The 17829-nt window shown below is 35.4% G+C and overlaps 2 protein-coding genes across 6 annotated transcripts; one reads left to right on the forward strand and one right to left on the reverse strand.

Moving 5' to 3' along the window:
• The first annotated feature begins 516 nt into the window (after positions 1 to 516).
• On the forward strand, positions 517 to 9029 carry LOC111002065 (salivary glue protein Sgs-3-like). Of its 5 annotated transcripts, none has more exons than XM_022272164.2 (11): positions 517 to 567; positions 2129 to 2162; positions 3091 to 3111; positions 3593 to 3622; positions 4316 to 4366; positions 5083 to 5133; positions 6185 to 6244; positions 6901 to 6945; positions 7329 to 7358; positions 8098 to 8127; positions 8904 to 9029. In XM_022272164.2, exons 1-11 carry the CDS (start codon positions 538 to 540, stop codon positions 8984 to 8986), a joined length of 465 nt encoding a protein of 154 aa, XP_022127856.2. In that variant the 5' UTR covers positions 517 to 537; the 3' UTR covers positions 8987 to 9029. The 5 variants fall into 5 exon arrangements, with proteins under 5 accessions (XP_022127856.2, XP_045488974.1, XP_022127857.2 ...); XM_022272165.2 differs by having other exon boundaries at positions 535 to 567; positions 8098 to 8123; XM_045633018.1 differs by lacking the exon at positions 3091 to 3111 and having other exon boundaries at positions 532 to 567.
• A 2800-nt stretch (positions 9030 to 11829) lies between these two features.
• Positions 11830 to 17270, reverse strand: LOC123690174 (putative per-hexamer repeat protein 5). Its single transcript, XM_045633258.1, has 3 exons — positions 17218 to 17270; positions 15644 to 15683; positions 11830 to 15564 (listed from the first exon to the last, which is right to left on the reverse strand). Exons 1-3 carry the CDS (start codon positions 17242 to 17244, stop codon positions 11933 to 11935), a joined length of 3699 nt encoding a protein of 1232 aa, XP_045489214.1. The 5' UTR covers positions 17245 to 17270; the 3' UTR covers positions 11830 to 11932.
• Between the last annotated feature and the right edge of the window lie 559 nt (positions 17271 to 17829).

Consider the following 17829-nt stretch of genomic DNA (forward strand, 5'->3'; position numbering starts at 1 on the left):
TGAATACATTGCAAGTGACGCACTGCGATGTAGTTCTCTCAATTCTTTCGTTGATTTAACTGATAACTTTTTGGTTTGATTTGGAAGGCACAAAAAGATAATTCCAAATGGTAGTTTCGTGTGGAGAAGAATGGGCAAGAATGATCCTTTATCAATCTAATAGGCAAGTAGATCAGCCTCCTATGCCTGATACATACATATACATACTTTTTGGGTTTAAAACGGTTTCCGCACGTTTTCCCTCACAACAGAAAGTCTAGGAGTGATATGAGAGCGGAATCCGTTGTGAAAATTTGTAGAGTGAGTTACAGAATCGACAGGCAGTTTTCTTTAGCCACACACCAACAGTATACAAAACTTCTGATTGTTACACGTACCATTAAATAAATTATTGCTGGTACTTTTCCAGCCAGTAAAAGTCGTCGCGTCGTCGCCCTTTAACATGACATTAAACGCACCCCAAAATAAATATTTGCACAGCTTGTTAAATTATATAAAAGTGCAATTTTTCAAAAACATATTAACCAAGCTGCCATCATGAGGACTGCACTGCTGTGTTTTTTCGCTGTAAGTAATTTATTTTTTTAATGAAGCATAAGAACACGTTATTTATTTATTTCCAAATTTTGTTTAAGTAAATATGAATGTTTAAAAATATCTATAGATGTGTTCATTTAATTTTAAAAAAAGATGTTTCGGATCCGATCGCGATGGAGAAAAATTATGTGAGTGAATTTTTACGATGCGCGCGCACACCGACCCCTAAATTCGACATCGTATAGTTGGGTCTAGGTGGCATGGAAATCTATAACTATAACCAAGTTCTAGTATTTTTAAATTTTGAATACGTGTTTCGTAACAGTACAATTAAAAAGTGTGAATAAATAAATATTATTTTGGTGTTTTTAAATCAATTTCATATACGACGGTGATAGTATTTACTAATAATTTATTTATTTAAATAAAATCTTTTTGATTAAGTTTAATATTTATCGTTAATAACTACTGCAATTCAGTTATTTTTTTCCATACACCAAAGAAGTATAACTTCTAACGCGTGTACATAAGTACATACACTCTTTTTTTATATATTTGCACACCCTCATACTATAGACCTCTTAATTCGTCTAGGGCTTTGGAAAGATAAGCAAACGAGTTGTGTGTTATAAAGAGATAACTAAGTAGGTGACTTACATAAGAATGTTCATGAAACAGAAATCTGAAGCCCAGACCTAAAAAGTTGCGTGATATCAAATCGCAAACAACGACTAGTGAAAAATTTCAAGCGCCGTGTTATTTAAAAAATATTTATAGTGGACTTGCAATGACTATTAGGTTACTATTCGGCATTCGACACTGCTTTTATTATATTTGGCCGAATACCGAATACTAAAATAATATATTGTTATAGAGAAATAATGGGTAAAATGAAAAATTAAATTTACGTATATATTTATATTTTCATTTCTGTTATAATCATTTAAGTAGTCATTGGTACATAACACAGGTACATAATAATCTTTTGAATTGGAATAACTGAGGATTCTTTGAATTATTGTAGTAGGTAATCAAAATGTAAATGGGTAAGGTACTCATTTATTTTATAATCATTCATTAAAGGGCGCGCGGGCGATGGGTACATTAGAACAAAACACAGGAGCGCGATTCAATCTCGTTCATACAAGTTTTTGGCGCTAAAATCCAGCCTTTTGCCTAAGATTCGGCTATTCGGTCCGGGGCCTCGCCAAATATTTATTTATTTATTTTTATTTATTCAAACTTCGTTGCAAAGAAACACAAATAACACAATACATAAAAATTACAAGGAATGCAACGGGCGGCCTTATCGCTAACAAGCGATCTCTTCCAGGCAACCCTAGTAAGAAAAAAAAATGATGAGTGCAAGAAGTGCATAACCAGAAGTTACCTATATTAAAAATATATATATTTATCTATAGAACCTTAATCTAGAGAAAAACAAAAAAAAATAGAATATAATATAAATATTTGGTATTCGGTATACTGCCGAATATACTCTTCGTTGCAAGTCTAATTTATAGTAGTTTGATTTAACTGTATTATGAAACTATATATGGGTTTAGATTAATAAATAATTGTTATATTTCAGATTATTGCTACTGTTTACTCAGCTCCGACCCTCGGTATGTATCTTTAAAGTAATGAAAACTAAAGAAAATTTATCATCATCAATGGTTATACAGCCCCTTGTGGGCCTTAGCCTCCTCAATTACACTTCGCCATTACAATACATTCGCAATCTATCTAGTGCTTCCTTGACGATTATCTAAATGATCCCAATTCTTGCGATTGATTTGCTCCTATTCAAACAATTTGTATGAAAAAGTGTGGCGGACAGTTTCTCGCCAGTTCTTCCTTTCCTCTCTACGCCCTTGACTTGCGAGCTGGTAAATGTAAATTTAGAATTAATTTAACATCTTTTCTGTTGATGTTCATAAGTGCTATCTATTTGACGTTAGGTATATTTAGTTTGGGTTTAACTATAATTGTTTTGACACATTGACTAAGTATACGAAATTATATATAGGTTAATACACATTAAAAACATACATACAAACAAGGAACATATTAAAAATATAAAAAGTAAAATATCAGTCGACTGTCTTATGCGACTGTATTCGAGTCTAACAGAAAACTTCGCAGGCGTATTTTTTTTTATATTTCTCAGAAGGCAAGTTGTACAGACACGCTCCTTAGATTAATTTTTTGCAAAAGTATTCAATTCTGGTTTCCTATTACAATTTTATTTATCACCATCACTTAACCTACCTACAGAGTAATGTCTCTCTTTAATTAGCTCATTTGTGAGCGTAGTGATCAGCAAGGAAGCATCTAAAGTGGACTCTCTCTTTCCACCACCAACTCTCTGTTGCCAACGCCTCTCTTCTAACAGTTTATAGTTTTGATGAAATGAAACTTTTACTTGATACCATCTCGTTGGTGAATTGCCTCGTGATCTGTGTTAATTTGTAAACATACGGCAAATTAATTGCCATATTAAAACACAGATGGCGCTAATGCCAGTATATAATGCAATTTTCTTTTTTACAGATAAGCTACTCCCCCTTTTACGTAAGTGTTTTTATGTATTCATATTTTAATACTGTTTATAAACGTAGTTTTAATCACTCGTAAATGTGTCAGACACACCATGTCTTAAGGCCTGTATACACTTAAATTAGTGCTAGTGCAAGTGATTAGCGCAGGTGATTAGTGATTAGTATAAAACAAATGTGGACGGTGACTGATTAGTGCAGGTGATTAGTTGTCTGCATAGTAAAGTTGTTATCAGCCTGTTTAATTTTTTGCAAGTGAACTGCGAGTAGTGACGTCACGCGCGCCCTCCCTTCCCCATCACTCGCAGCGTGCCTGCCAAACTATATGACAACTGAATTTACTAAACAGAGTCACTAAACAATAATTGGACACTACTTGCACTATACACCTGCACTAATCACTAATCAAAGTGAATACAGGTCGCTACAAGAATGGCAAGCTGAATATGTATAACATATAGGAACTTGTTTAATATGATTAATGTTTTCTGTTTCAGCGGATTGCACTCCGCCTCCAAAATGTGATGGTGAGTATTTATTTCTATTAACATACTGTACAGCAAGAACAAGTAGAAATAGCAAGTAAGAAATATTAAAATAGCCAGCTCTCCCACTAGAATAAAGATTCCTAACCAATTCGACTTAGGACTTCAAGAAAAGAGCTTACCAGTTCTTAAAAGGCCGGCAACGCGCTCGCAAGCCCTCTAGAATTGAGTGTCCATGGGCGGCGGTTTCACTTTACATCAGATGAGCCAACTCTCCTGTGTTGGCCGAGGTTCTACTATTTAAAAAATAAATAATTACCGAAAATAATTTAGTCTTCTTTGCCGATGAGTAGGGATGCCCATTCAAATTTATTGACGTGGAATAAGTGATACCTGTATCTTATATTCCAAAATAAACATAGTTTTATCCCTTTTATTTTATTATTTCTTTTATTTATTATTTCTTTTATTTATTTATCACATTTCGTTGAATTGCCGCGATTTTTTTTTTAATATAACAAATGGGCAGGATGCTCACCTGATGTTAAGTGATACCGCCGCCCATAGTAAAAAAAAGTAAAAAAAAAAAATACCGCCGCCCATGGACACTCTCGATGCCAGAGGGCTTGCGAGTGCGTTGCCGGCCTTTTAAGAATTTGTACGCTCTTTTCTTGAAGGACCCTAAGTCGAATTGGTTCTATTATACTGTGTTTTTCAAATAAATAATAATTACAGATAAAACTACACCTACCACACCCAAACCAATAACAACGAAGAAACCTGACGGTGAGTTGAAAAGTATACTTTATTTCATTACAGAAATTATACAAATAAGACACAAAATAAATACACAAGTATTTTATTGAATTTTTGCAAAAAAATGATGCAAAATCAGCAAATCTAATTACGTGAGCAATACTGTACGTCAAAAATAAATATGAATTTTGACAGAAGTCATGGTTCGTGCCAATTCTTAGTCCTCTTAAGCCATTAGTATCTTAGTCTATGGTTTCCATATATCAAATACGCCATCATATATTTTCATAGTATATTGCTATTCATATACAAAGTTGTATTGTCAATATAATCGATTTTTAATTATGAGTATGTATACTATAATGATGATTTTACGAGTATGTATTTTGAATGTTAATGAAACGTTTATTTATTTCGTAATCTACAGCTAACTTAAATTATATATAACAATTATACTAAACATATAGCTAAAGATGAGTAGGTACATAATATTTACAAAACGTTTCAAACCGTACCTAAATTTGAATGAAAGCTGTTAAATACAAATTGTATAAGTCATTTTGTGGTTTGTATGTTGTTGTGAAAGTGAGGATGCTATTGATGCAGATTATTGAGCGCTGAATATTTTTTATTTCTTTATGAAATACAAAATATTCAGCGCTCAATAAATAGATAATGTTACACATTGATAATAAAACAGAACGAGCTTTCGTTTTACATTTAACTCTAAATTCTAATTCTTCTAGATGACTGCAACACAACAGTTCCAGCGACGACAAAACCGACTACATCAGATGGTACGTTGTCCTTAATTATTTAATTAGCTGACTTGATTATTTTAAATTTCTAAACTGTCTAAACTGTCTACAAAAAAACGTTATCTATCAAATTTACATAAAGTCGCAATTGCCCTCACATATAAACAGACATTGTTTTAAAGAGAAGTATTGTTATAGTTAAAATCTTTGTGAGTTAGTTAATCTCAGGAACTGCTAAATCGGAAATCCATTATATACTTATATGTTACTTGTGTGGACACGTTAGCATCTCACTCGTACAAGCAAAAACGCCGTGGCGGCCACAGAGCAGACGGAAAGGAATAGACGACACAAATATAAGAGTCTTTTCTTCAACTTCGATTTTGTTCCATTTGGAGTAGAGACTTAGCCATAGGCTTCACGTGCACAGCTATTTAAAGATTTAAGTTGGCGCCTGGTAGATAGTACCTAGTGATCCTAGAGCTGGTGATATATTGCACTATTTATAATATATGTAATACATACAATATTATTCGTTGAGCGAAGAAATGCTGCCAGCGTTAAAGGTATACTGCCACAGGGATCAAACTTTTTAAATTTATTTTTTATTATTACTATGCAGAAAATTGTACGCTTGGAGTATTTCCTTTTTTAAACGGAATCAAGTTACGACCACAGCTCGCGTTTTTTTCGTCTATTTCCGCAAGAATTTTTATGACCTTTACAATTGTAATTTTTTAATTTCATATAAAACCATAATAAGTTATATGTATATCTAGTTCTTCCTTAAGAATCACACTATGTAAAGTTAATATTTTGTATGTTAACTACATATGAGAATTGTACATCGCCATAGACAGTTTTATTTATCTTCAGTCTTCTAGACTATTTGCATCTTTAATGCCCTCTATAATTTATCGGTATTAATGTGATTTTTAACGGTCTACTATCTATCTATGTTTAACAGTAAGTTTAACTACGTTGACAAGAAAATCAAGTAGTGTATATTATTATCCGTTACCATCATCTCGAACGTAAACACGAAAATTTACTTTTAGATTATTTAATCCTGTACCCTTTATGCTTTCAGATGACTGCGACACAACAGTTCCTGTGACAAAACCCACAACCGTAACACAGACTACAGGCGGTAGGTATTTTTTAAATGGATGTAGCTGATGCTCAACTTCTGATCAAGATCTGTCAGTAATTATTTTATGTAATAGGAGACAATAGGGCAGAACGCTCATCATCTGATTTTAAACGATACCGCTCATTGTTAATTAATTTATTTATTATATTTACGATATACATAGTACTAAATCTACTGATTATTTTACAAAATGTTCCATCTAAAATGTATGAAAATTAAAGTAAACATAAGTGTTACAAAAAAACAATAAAAACATGTATAAGATAAAATAAGCACACAATAACAGCATATAATAATCATCAGCAAAACAGTGAGTTAGGTTCGATGAGCACCCAACAATGCTTTCTCTAAACCAGCCCACTCCCGAATATATCCAGCTCCGGATAAGATGCGTTCAATCCGGTAAAATCGCGAAGAATTCGATCGAGAGTTGCCTGAATTCAGGTTGGTTTTGGGGGAAGGAATTTGGAAAATAATATTCTTATAAGAATTCCTCTAGAGGTAGCCTCTTTTCTTGAAGGACCCTAAGTTGAATTGGTTGGGAAATGCATCAAATATTAGGGAATTAAATAAAAAGGAAGATGATGAGCCTTCTGCCCGTTTGCCTCGTTACATAAAAATATAGAATGTTTTAATATGATGAATGATTTCAGATGATTGCACCACTACACCAAAACCTACTACTCCAAAAGGTGATGGTAAGTCATAAAAGAAACAAGATATATTTGGGGTTTTTAGAAGGTAAATTTATTTAGGGGGATTTTAGCGAGTACTTTATACAAAAAAAAATTCTTACGTAACACAGGATCTCAACTAAAAGAACTAAACCAAATAGAAACTTATGCGTGGTTTTAACTGAAATATCGAATATGATAATCCAAGATCGAAATGACAACTATTTCATAGAATTTTTTTTATTCATATTTGTAATTACCTCTCAAACCGAGGGTTTAACAGAATGGGTTCTTAATTGGTGTTTAGGAGTATTGGAAGTTGGTTCTGAGGAACATTCGGTAGGAATTGCATTAATCTTGTTATTAGTAATATTGTTGTTAAGTAAATAAATGTTTGCAACTTTCAGATGACTGTGATGATCCGCCGAAGCCTCATGGTAAGGGATTTGAATTTAATTAAAATATACTAATACAAACATGTCCGACACGCATTCTCTTTTGGCTTTAAGATTAGAAATTGTGTACCTACTATAATTTAGGTAAGGTTTTTCTAAATAAATAAGCAGAGATAGTAAAGGATAGAATTTGGCCTCACACAGCCCGCTGTTATGGACAATCGAGCCTAGTGTCACTGACACTTTTAACATTAACAACCAGTGGTGCCACAACCTTTTTTTCCCAGATTTCTGAATCTGTTTCATGATCATTTGTCTGACAGACAAGTAGTTGATCAGGCTCCTCTGCCTGACAAAGCCGTCGACATAAATTTTACAATTACTTTTTTACTACAATATTTTGCACTAATTAAGCGCTAACAACGTTTTTTTATCTGATCAGCCTAGTAACAAATATATCAATCCGTGGATTAGTAGTTTTATTCTGTTATATTTGTTAAGAACTAATAATAATATTAGTGTGATTAGGTTTGTCAGAATCGATCTTTAATAATAAGAAGTCGTTTATTTGCAAAGAAAGGGGTACATTCAGATTAATAAAAAAACTGCACAATTAGGTATTTAGACGTGCAAATGTCATAATAATTAAGTTATTTATAATTGTTAATAAACTTATGGTATATATAACTCGCCCACAAAAATTTAATCACCACTATTTCTTTGCAAGTGTTTATTAATATCTGGGATTATACATGTAATGTATTTTAATATTCATTTCCAGGTTACAAACCATCGAAGCCAAAATCTGTAGGTAATTTTTTTATGTAAACAAAGTATAATATTCGAATACCATTTGTATTTAATGCTTATGTAAACTATTTTTTAACTGTTACTAGAGACATTTCCTTATTTTTAAATCAGCTAATCGCGCTACAACCCCATGACAGATTACTTTCGTTTTTGATAATTTTTCTTTTATAGACAGACAGGATTAGCCTTCTGACACATGTACGACTTCTGACACATATACTTCTGGATGTATGATTTCCACCGAATTCCATTTCCAAGCGAACCTTCTAAAAAGACGGCACGCAAGATCTTGAGACTGTTGTGCCATCAAGTGAACCTCCTGCTCGTTTGCCCCCTGTCCTATAAAAAAGGCCAACGCTGATTGTGTATATTACTTGTTGGAACATTTTTTACTCCACATAGACATTTTTTAGACATGACGCTTTCCTCACGATGTTTGTCTTCATCGTATAGGACCATAATTAAATATCCTTCAATTCCCGTGATTTCAAAGAACTCAGTATTCCGTAGACAAATTTTGATGGATTATTATAAAGCTAAAGATTTAGGAACATTGGGGAAAAATACTTTCGTGATAATTCTTTTAAGTTATATTACAATATCACCAATCACAGCAGATAAGATCCTAGCCCAACTCGATGGAGATTGACAGCGTTTTTGAATACGATTTTTGGTTCTGCAAATTTGTTTATCACAAGCGAACGTCAAAACGAAACGTCGCTTATAACCATACGTTTTGTATCAATATAAAATTATAATATAGAATTATCATTTCAGAAAGTGTAGCTGGTGCCGTCGCAGGCGCAAATGGTGACACTAGCTTTGCCAAGTCATTTGGTTTCGCTAAAGACACGTTTTAAATTGTGTATTTTTAATGTTCACAATAAATATTTGCATTGATAATGTGTTTATTATTAATTTGTACTCAATTTGATCTACAAACTACAAAATGACGAATTTTCGTAGACTATTGACAAATAGATAAATTGTTGTCAAAGTTTATACTTCATCAGGCCTTTTCTCTGAAGGGCTAGGTAGAGACGAATTTCCTCTTGCTACGGTCCTGACATACCATTCTCGCTTCATCCACTTCCATGACATTCACTATGCTCCTCTGTTATTGGTACATTTTACTTGTCCATCCTACGGGTACGTAGGATGGTAATCCATGTACGTTTATCCTAGATTCCTAGTCCTAGATTTGGCTCTGGTATGTACGACATTGCCTACCCGATTTCAGCATCCACACTTGCACCGTATATCCTAATTGTTAATTGCTTTGTTTAAGGAATTACATATTTTGACTTTGGCAAGTCAATACATGTGAGTGAGTACAATTATCCTACATTAAAAACATTAAACAATTATACTAAGCAAGCAACTCTTGTAAACTCAGCCAGTGTACAAACAAATAGGTCTACCTCAATAGAAATTTTGTTAATTATTTGTATTGCTCGCGTTTGCAACTGGCGCTTTGCTAACCAAGTTGGAATGTGTGCGCGGTACATCCAAGAGTTGACGTAAGCCTCGGGTTTCTACTTGGTACCCGTAGACCCAGTCTCTCTATTATATCCGGATTATGCAGCCGGCCCATAAGTATCTTAAATAAAAACACTGACACAGCTAGCTCTCTTCTGAGGCGTAGCTGGTCGTATCCCACCACACCCAGAGCAAACAGGGTCGGGTACATAAGCGGATACAAGGGATGCACTCCATACGACTGTATTGTAGAGGTAGCGAGTGAATTTATTTTGTCCTCGCTCTAACATGAGACTGTATTTAGCCTCATATGGGGCCCACACCATTGCGTTGCACTCCAAGTGACTCTCACTCTCTCTCTCTCAGATTTCTATTTAATTGAAATTTAAAAATCTGGACTTCGATTATAGTCCGGAGAATATTTAACAAACACAAAAGCAGACATGCTTTATTGTCTAAATAAATGAAATATAAAATTCTAAGAACTTTGACGTCTGTTAATATAAAACTTTTTTTCTCACCAAAACTCCACGTAATTTCCGAACGTAAATCTTGTCAAATTTTTAATACAAAATTATAAAATCAAATTAAAATACAATTTATTTAATATACGCTGGCAGGGTCGCCATGTATGGATGGGTGTTGGAAAGAAATAAATAGATGTATCTGGTTCACTGGTTGGCTTAATAATATCTTAAGTATAAAACGGTTACATGTTTTAATATTATTGTACTAAGCAGTATTAACATATATGATAATATATATGTATATACTTCACTATACACGGCTAAAGGTACAGTTTTTTTTTTTATTTCGGTATAGCGTGTAACCTTATGAGACTTTAGAGCTCAGCTTGTTTTGAGGAGCGGAGCTCGGCATGAATGGGCGTTTTCCCTCGACTAGCGCAAGAAGAGCGTTTCTTGCACCTAGTGCAAGGGCGTCTCGGACCACATATAAAAAGAAAGAGAAAGAACTTTATTATACCCAAAAAAGATGTTTATTTACTAGGATTCCTAGTGCCGTGTTACGCTCAAACCCAATGACCTATTTAAATCCACTTTTGACCATCTGAGATAGACATCTTAATCCAAATATTGATAAAAGTGTGCCAATAAACAATCGACGGATGTAATAGCAATCTGTCGATACAACGTATCTATGGTTGGTCGGATCGGCGTATGTGGATAGTCCTTTGTATGTAAATGACAGTTTAACTGTGCCACTTATGACTTTATCTTATACTAGTTTTTAAATGAATTATATAATTATATTTAATTATATAATTAATTTAAAATTAATTAAAAACTATTATATTTATATAATATAATTAAATAATTAAATAAAACCCTAGAAATAATATTATTTTTACGGTTTTATTTACTTTATTTGGTTTATATTTTGAAAGTGGAACTTAATTTTAACAGGCTAGGCAAGAAATTAACATCATCGATTCAGATATCTACCTCACTGTTTGATCAACTGGCTTAATCTTTCAGGCCACTAGTTAAACTGCACTGTTTAATTAAGAGGCTTGACTATTCAACGGCTAACTAAACTGCGTTGGCTCTCTTAAATAAAATGAGGAAAAAGATGAAAAATATATCCTCAGAAAGGAAAGGAAGTGAATAAAAACGAAATTAAAAGAAGATAATATATCAAATGATCTAGCATTATATTATATGTATATGTGTAAATGCACATAACTACAATTATTATTGAACATGAATATATTTTTAATACATATTTGAAATTACCTCTCAAACCGAGTATAACGATGAAGGAGTTTTTAATCGATATTCTGTGGTATTTGAGGATGATTTGAGAGGTACTTTCACCTGAGAGGAACTTTGCAATTTATTCGTGGATCTTGTTTGAATCTACGATATCAGAGATAAAGTAACACACCTAAGCAACTACTTGACTACTATAAATGAACACGATCACTTGGCAATCTACTAGGCAAGTAGGTCATCAGCGTAATCCTGACAAGGGTCTAAGGCAAGCCGGTTTCCTCACGATGATTTCCTTCAGCGTTTAAGCCGATATTAAATGTGCATACAGAAGAAAGTTGATGCACAGCTGGGGATCTTCGGCTGACACTGCTTCCAAGCCACTACTATTAACTATTTGGTGTAAAAAAAAACAATAGAAGCAATTTAATTCTTTATTATATCCTAAATTTTAACATAAATTTTGACAAACTAGCCAAATATAATTTATATAATTTATATTTATATACGTGTTAAATTTTTATGATTGTTTTAAATTATATAAATATAATAAATTTCGACAGCTACCGCTTTTGAATTGTCATGTTGACAATTGACCTACTGTTGATAAGAGTAATTATAGCCATTTGAATGACTATAGCTATTACTTGAACTGTCGCTGTTTGAATAATTATAGAAGGAACTACCGTCGCTAGTCTGGCCAGCTTGATAAGTATTGGAGTTAGAAGAAGTTGCTGCCTTACTGTCCGCTGACTGTGAATTGTATTGGACGACACCATTTTGATTTTTTGAATAAAATTGTTCATTTGTCTCATTATTTAAACTATCTGATGCACTTTGGGCATTGTTAGCTTCATCATAGTAAGTGTAGTGTCCATTATTAAAATCGCCTTTATTCCCATTATTTGTAAAGTCATTGTTATTATTAAAATTAGATCCAGATGTAGTGCCAGTGTTAGAGCCAGCATCTGACGTACTGCCAGTAGAAGTACCTCCATTTTTATTCGTGGCAACACTGTTAGCTTGTCCATATGAATTAGCATAGCCAGTCGATCCATTGTTTCCAGACGTAGTGCCGGTGTTAGAGCCAGCATTTGACGTACTGCCAGTAGAAGTATCTCCATTTTTATTCGTGGCAACACTGTTAGCTTGTCCATATGAATTAGCATAGCCAGTCGATCCATTGTTTCCAGACGTAGTGCCGGTGTTAGAGCCAGCATTTGACGTACTGCCAGTAGAAGTATCTCCGTTTTTATTCGTGGCAACACTGTTAGCTTGTCCATATGAATTAGCATAGCCAGTCGATCCATTGTTTCCAGACGTAGTGCCGGTGTTAGAGCCAGCATTTGACGTACTGCCAGTAGAAGTATCTCCATTTTTATTCGTGGCAACACTGTTAGCTTGTCCATATGAATTAGCATAGCCAGTCGATCCATTGTTTCCAGACGTAGTGCCGGTGTTAGAGCCAGCATCTGATGTACTGCCAGTAGAAGTGCCTCCGTTGTTATTCGTGGCAACACTGTTAGCTTGTCCATATGAATTAGCATAGCCATTCGATCCATTGTTTTCAGACGTAGTGCCGGTGTTAGAGCCAGCATCTGATGTACTGCCAGTAGAAGTACCTCCATTTTTATTCGTGGCAACACTGTTAGCTTGTCCATATGAATTAGCATAGCCAGTCGATCCATTGTTTCCAGACGTAGTGCCGGTGTTAGAGCCAGCATTTGACGTACTGCCAATAGAAGTATCTCCGTTTTTATTCGTGGCAACACTGTTAGCTTGTCCATATGAATTAGCATAGCCAGTCGATCCATTGTTTCCAGACGTAGTGCCGGTGTTAGAGCCAGCATTTGACGTACTGCCAGTAGAAGTATCTCCATTTTTATTCGTGGCAACACTGTAAGCTTGTCCATATGAATTAGCATAGCCAGTCGATCCATTGTTTCCAGACGTAGTGCCGGTGTTAGAGCCAGCATCTGATGTACTGCCAGTAGAAGTACCTCCATTTTTATTCGTTGCAACACTGTTAGCTTGTCCATATGAATTAGCATAGCCAGTCGATCCATTGTTTCCAGACGTAGTGCCGGTGTTAGAGCTAGCATCTGATGTACTGCCAGTAGAAGTGCCTCCGTTGTTATTCGTGGCAACACTGTTAGCTTGTCCATATGAATAAGCATAGCCAGTCGATCCATTGTTTCCAGACGTAGTGCCGGTGTTAGAGCCAGCATTTGACGTACTACCAGTAGAAGTACCTCCATTTTTATTCGTTGCAACACTGTTAGCTTGTCCATATGAATTAGCATAGCCAGTCGATCCATTGTTTCCAGACGTAGTGCCGGTGTTAGAGCCAGCATTTGACGTATTGCCAGTAGAAGTACCTCCGTTGTTCTTCGTGGCAACACTGTTAGCTTGTCCATATGAATTAGCATAGCCAGTCGATCCATTGTTTCCAGACGTAGTGCCGGTGTTAGAGCCAGCATTTGACGTACTGCCAGTAGAAGTATCTCCATTTTTATTCGTGGCAACACTGTTAGCTTGTCCATATGAATTAGCATAGCCAGTCGATCCATTGTTTCCAGACGTAGTGCCGGTGTTAGAGCCAGCATCTGATGTACTGCCAGTAGAAGTACCTCCATTTTTATTCGTTGCAACACTGTTAGCTTGTCCATATGAATTAGCATAGCCAGTCGATCCATTGTTTCCAGACGTAGTGCCGGTGTTAGAGCCAGCATCTGATGTACTGCCAGTAGAAGTGCCTCCGTTGTTATTCGTGGCAACACTGTTAGCTTGTCCATATGAATAAGCATAGCTAGTCGATCCATTGTTTCCAGACGTAGTGCCGGTGTTAGAGCCAGCATTTGACGTACTACCAGTAGAAGTACCACCATTTTTATTCATTGCAACACTGTTAGCTTGTCCATATGAATTAGCATAGCCAGTCGATCCATTGTTTCCAGACGTAGTTCCGGTGTTAGAGCCAGCATCTGATGTACTGCCAGTAGAAGTGCCTCCGTTGTTATTCGTGGCAACACTGATAGCTTGTCCATATGAATTAGCATAGCCAGTCGATCCATTGTTTCCAGACGTAGTGCCGGTGTTAGAGCCAGCATTTGACGTACTGCCAGTAGAAGTACCTCCATTTTTATTCGTGGCAACACTGTTAGCTTGTCCATATGAATTAGCATAGCCAGTCGATCCATTCTTTCCAGACGTAGTGCCGGTGTTAGAGCCAGCATTTGACGTACTGCCAGTAGAAGTACCTCCATTTTTATTCGTGGCAACACTGTTAGCTTGTCCATATGAATTAGCATAGCCAGTCGATCCATTGTTTCCAGACGTAGTGCCGGTGTTAGAGCCAGCATCTGATGTACTGCCAGTAGAAGTACCTCCGTTGTTATTCGTGGCAACACTGTTAGCTTGTCCATATGAATTAGCATAGCCAGTCGATCCATTGTTTCCAGACGTAGTGCCGGTGTTAGAGCCAGCATTTGACGTACTGCCAGAAGAAGTACCTCCATTTTTATTCGTGGCAACACTGTTAGCTTGTCCATATGAATTAGCATAGCCAGTCGATCCATTGTTTCCAGACGTAGTGCCGGTGTTAGAGCCAGCATCTGATGTACTGCCAGTAGAAGTACCTCCGTTGTTATTCGTGGCAACACTGTTAGCTTGTCCATATGAATTAGCATAGCCAGTCGATCCATTCTTTCCAGACGTAGTGCCGGTGTTAGAGCCAGCATTTGACGTACTGCCAGTAGAAGTACCTCCATTTTTATTCGTGGCAACACTGTTAGCTTGTCCATATGAATTAGCATAGCCAGTCGATCCATTGTTTCCAGACGTAGTGCCGGTGTTAGAGCCAGCATCTGATGTACTGCCAGTAGAAGTACCTCCGTTGTTATTCGTGGCAACACTGTTAGCTTGTCCATATGAATTAGCATAGCCAGTCGATCCATTGTTTCCAGACGTAGTGCCGGTGTTAGATCCAGCATCTGAGGTACTGCCAGTAGAAGTACCTCCGTTATTAATAGGTTGGCATAATACACCTGGCACTACTGGTGGATTAGGTCCATTGTTATTGCCACTATAGAAACCATTGCCCAAAAGTCTGAAATAAGGAAGAGCTGATGCTCTGCCGATATCTTCGGAGTTAATGATTATGTAGACGCTTGGGCCTGGTTGGTTTGGCTGGTTGCATGGGGAACATCTTCGGGAACCAGGATCAGGAACTAAAAAAAGGAAATATAGTTTTATCCATAATTTGATTAACTGTTCAACATATATGTACTAGAAAATTCTTAAACTTACATTTTCCGGGTATAACGAAGGCTGTTCCCGCAGCGAAAATCTGAAAATAACAAAATAGTTAACAACTTTTCATTTAGAGTCTGTGGATTAACCACCACTCTTGCTGTGTGCTCTTCTGCGTCAGTGTTTTGACCTCCTGGTATATCACGACCTCAGCTTTTTCCTTGATCTGGCCTATGTAAGCAGTCCTCCGTCTTCCTCGTTCTCTCTTGCCTTCTATCTTCCCCTCCAAGATGGTCTTAAATAAGTTGTCGTGTCGCAGATGTACAATGATCATACCTCTCCCGATTTCGTTTTTCTCCTCGTAAGAGTCCATCTTTCGCTACCGGAGAGAGCGATGTTACAGACGTATGTTTTTAGAAGTCATTTTCGTGTTCTGTGTTTTTTCGTCGCTTTAGGCAGTGGCCCGGCGATGGACAAGCAGCAGTGGCTGCTTCACTACAACGCTAGACCAACAGATTCTTGCAAGGTAAAAAAATTCAACTCAGATGGGGCAGTCGAAACCGCCTTCAAAGGTTTTCCTGATTCCTGTCCCAATGGTTTGACCAATCAACTATTTACAAGATGGCAAATTGCATATATAGCAATGGTACATACTTTGATCAAATATTTTCTATTACAATAAAAAAATACCTTTTGCCCGTACAAAACGCCAATTTCATATGTAATGACCTAATATTTGGGCCTTTAATAAATAAAATATGGTCGTATTTACGGGACTTTTTTATCAGTTTCGAGAAATTAGGTTAATACCTACCTAGCAAGATAAATGTAAACATATCGATTTGGGTTTGAATTATAACCTTGATGAAGAGTTAAGGAAATCACGATAAAGTTTCATTTAGGATCCTGTTTAATTCAATTCAATTATTTTTGGTTACAACAATATTTAATAAATGTACACATATTTTAAGCCGAGCCACAGAAAATTTCTTAGTTTATAGAACTAATCATATACGTGGGGGTGGGTTAGACTGAAAATGTTTATAACTGGCCAGTTTGAAACATTGCCTATGAAAACTTATTTGAATTTCAATTTTAGAACTCTTTGGTAACTTAATGTGTATTTTGCATTCATTTGCCATTTGTTTTTGTGAATTGGCGGCAAATCTAAGACTCTTGGTACTAATGAACCGATTAATGTTTAGTGTCCCAGCCGTATGGCTGGTTATTTTTGTAGTCGAAAATAATGCAAAACATATTTCTCAGTATTATTGCTGTCTCCCTTAACGCCTACGGCCTTACGCGTTCTTTTTCATGTTACGTGAAGTTTGCCACAATTCGTTCGAATAGCGACTATGTTCGTTTATGTTAGTTTCTGTTCATGTTAGTTGCAAGAAAAAAAAATGAGCCTTATTCTGTTGCAAAAATATTGCCGATATACATTGTTCAGTCATTAAAATGTTTTTTTGAATTTTCGATAGTCAGCAACGAAGTAGCCACATATTTTATTAAAAGTGTATCCCGTCCAACTGAATGTTTTCCAGAAACTTTCACTATCATATAATAATATTTGCAAATGTTATTAATTCTAAATATTATATTATAATAAAGAGTGAAAAAACAGCACTTACCAAAAACAACAAACCGATGGTAGACATGATAAAACTTAAAAAACATAACTGCATTCCCGCCTTTTATACACCATAAACAAAAGATTTTATTTTATATTGCATCTGTGCAAATATAACGACAACCGCGTCTTATTATGTTTAAATTAATTACAAATTTATGGTTAATTTGCCTTTTAAAACTTTTAATCATTGTTTCTATGATGAAATGAAAATTTAAATTAAAAAATATTAATTTCAGTATTTAACACAATATATATTTTCAATTATATTTTGTATTCTTTTAGTAAACTAGGTAAGACTTAAATTCCTTCTTAGTCTTATGTTAGGCTCGATCGTAATGTTTCAAGATATAATTCCACCCTGAACCCAATAATTAATCCACAATCTCAGATTGTCCAAACCCTACGAAGACAATCCATTTTTGGCGACGGATAGAATGCAATCTCTTCGCTCTTTACACTCATATTTGATAATCAATATAAACCAAATAAAGTAAATAAAACCGAACAAATAATATTAAAATAAACATGTCTGTGTTTGAAACATATCAAATAGCTTTTTAATTATTTTAAATACTGGTGTAAGTTAAAATCTTAAGATAGGATATTGGCA

The sequence above is a fragment of the Pieris rapae genome, chromosome 22, assembly GCF_905147795.1.
Source record: "Pieris rapae chromosome 22, ilPieRapa1.1, whole genome shotgun sequence".
Lineage (NCBI taxonomy): Eukaryota > Metazoa > Arthropoda > Insecta > Lepidoptera > Pieridae > Pieris > Pieris rapae.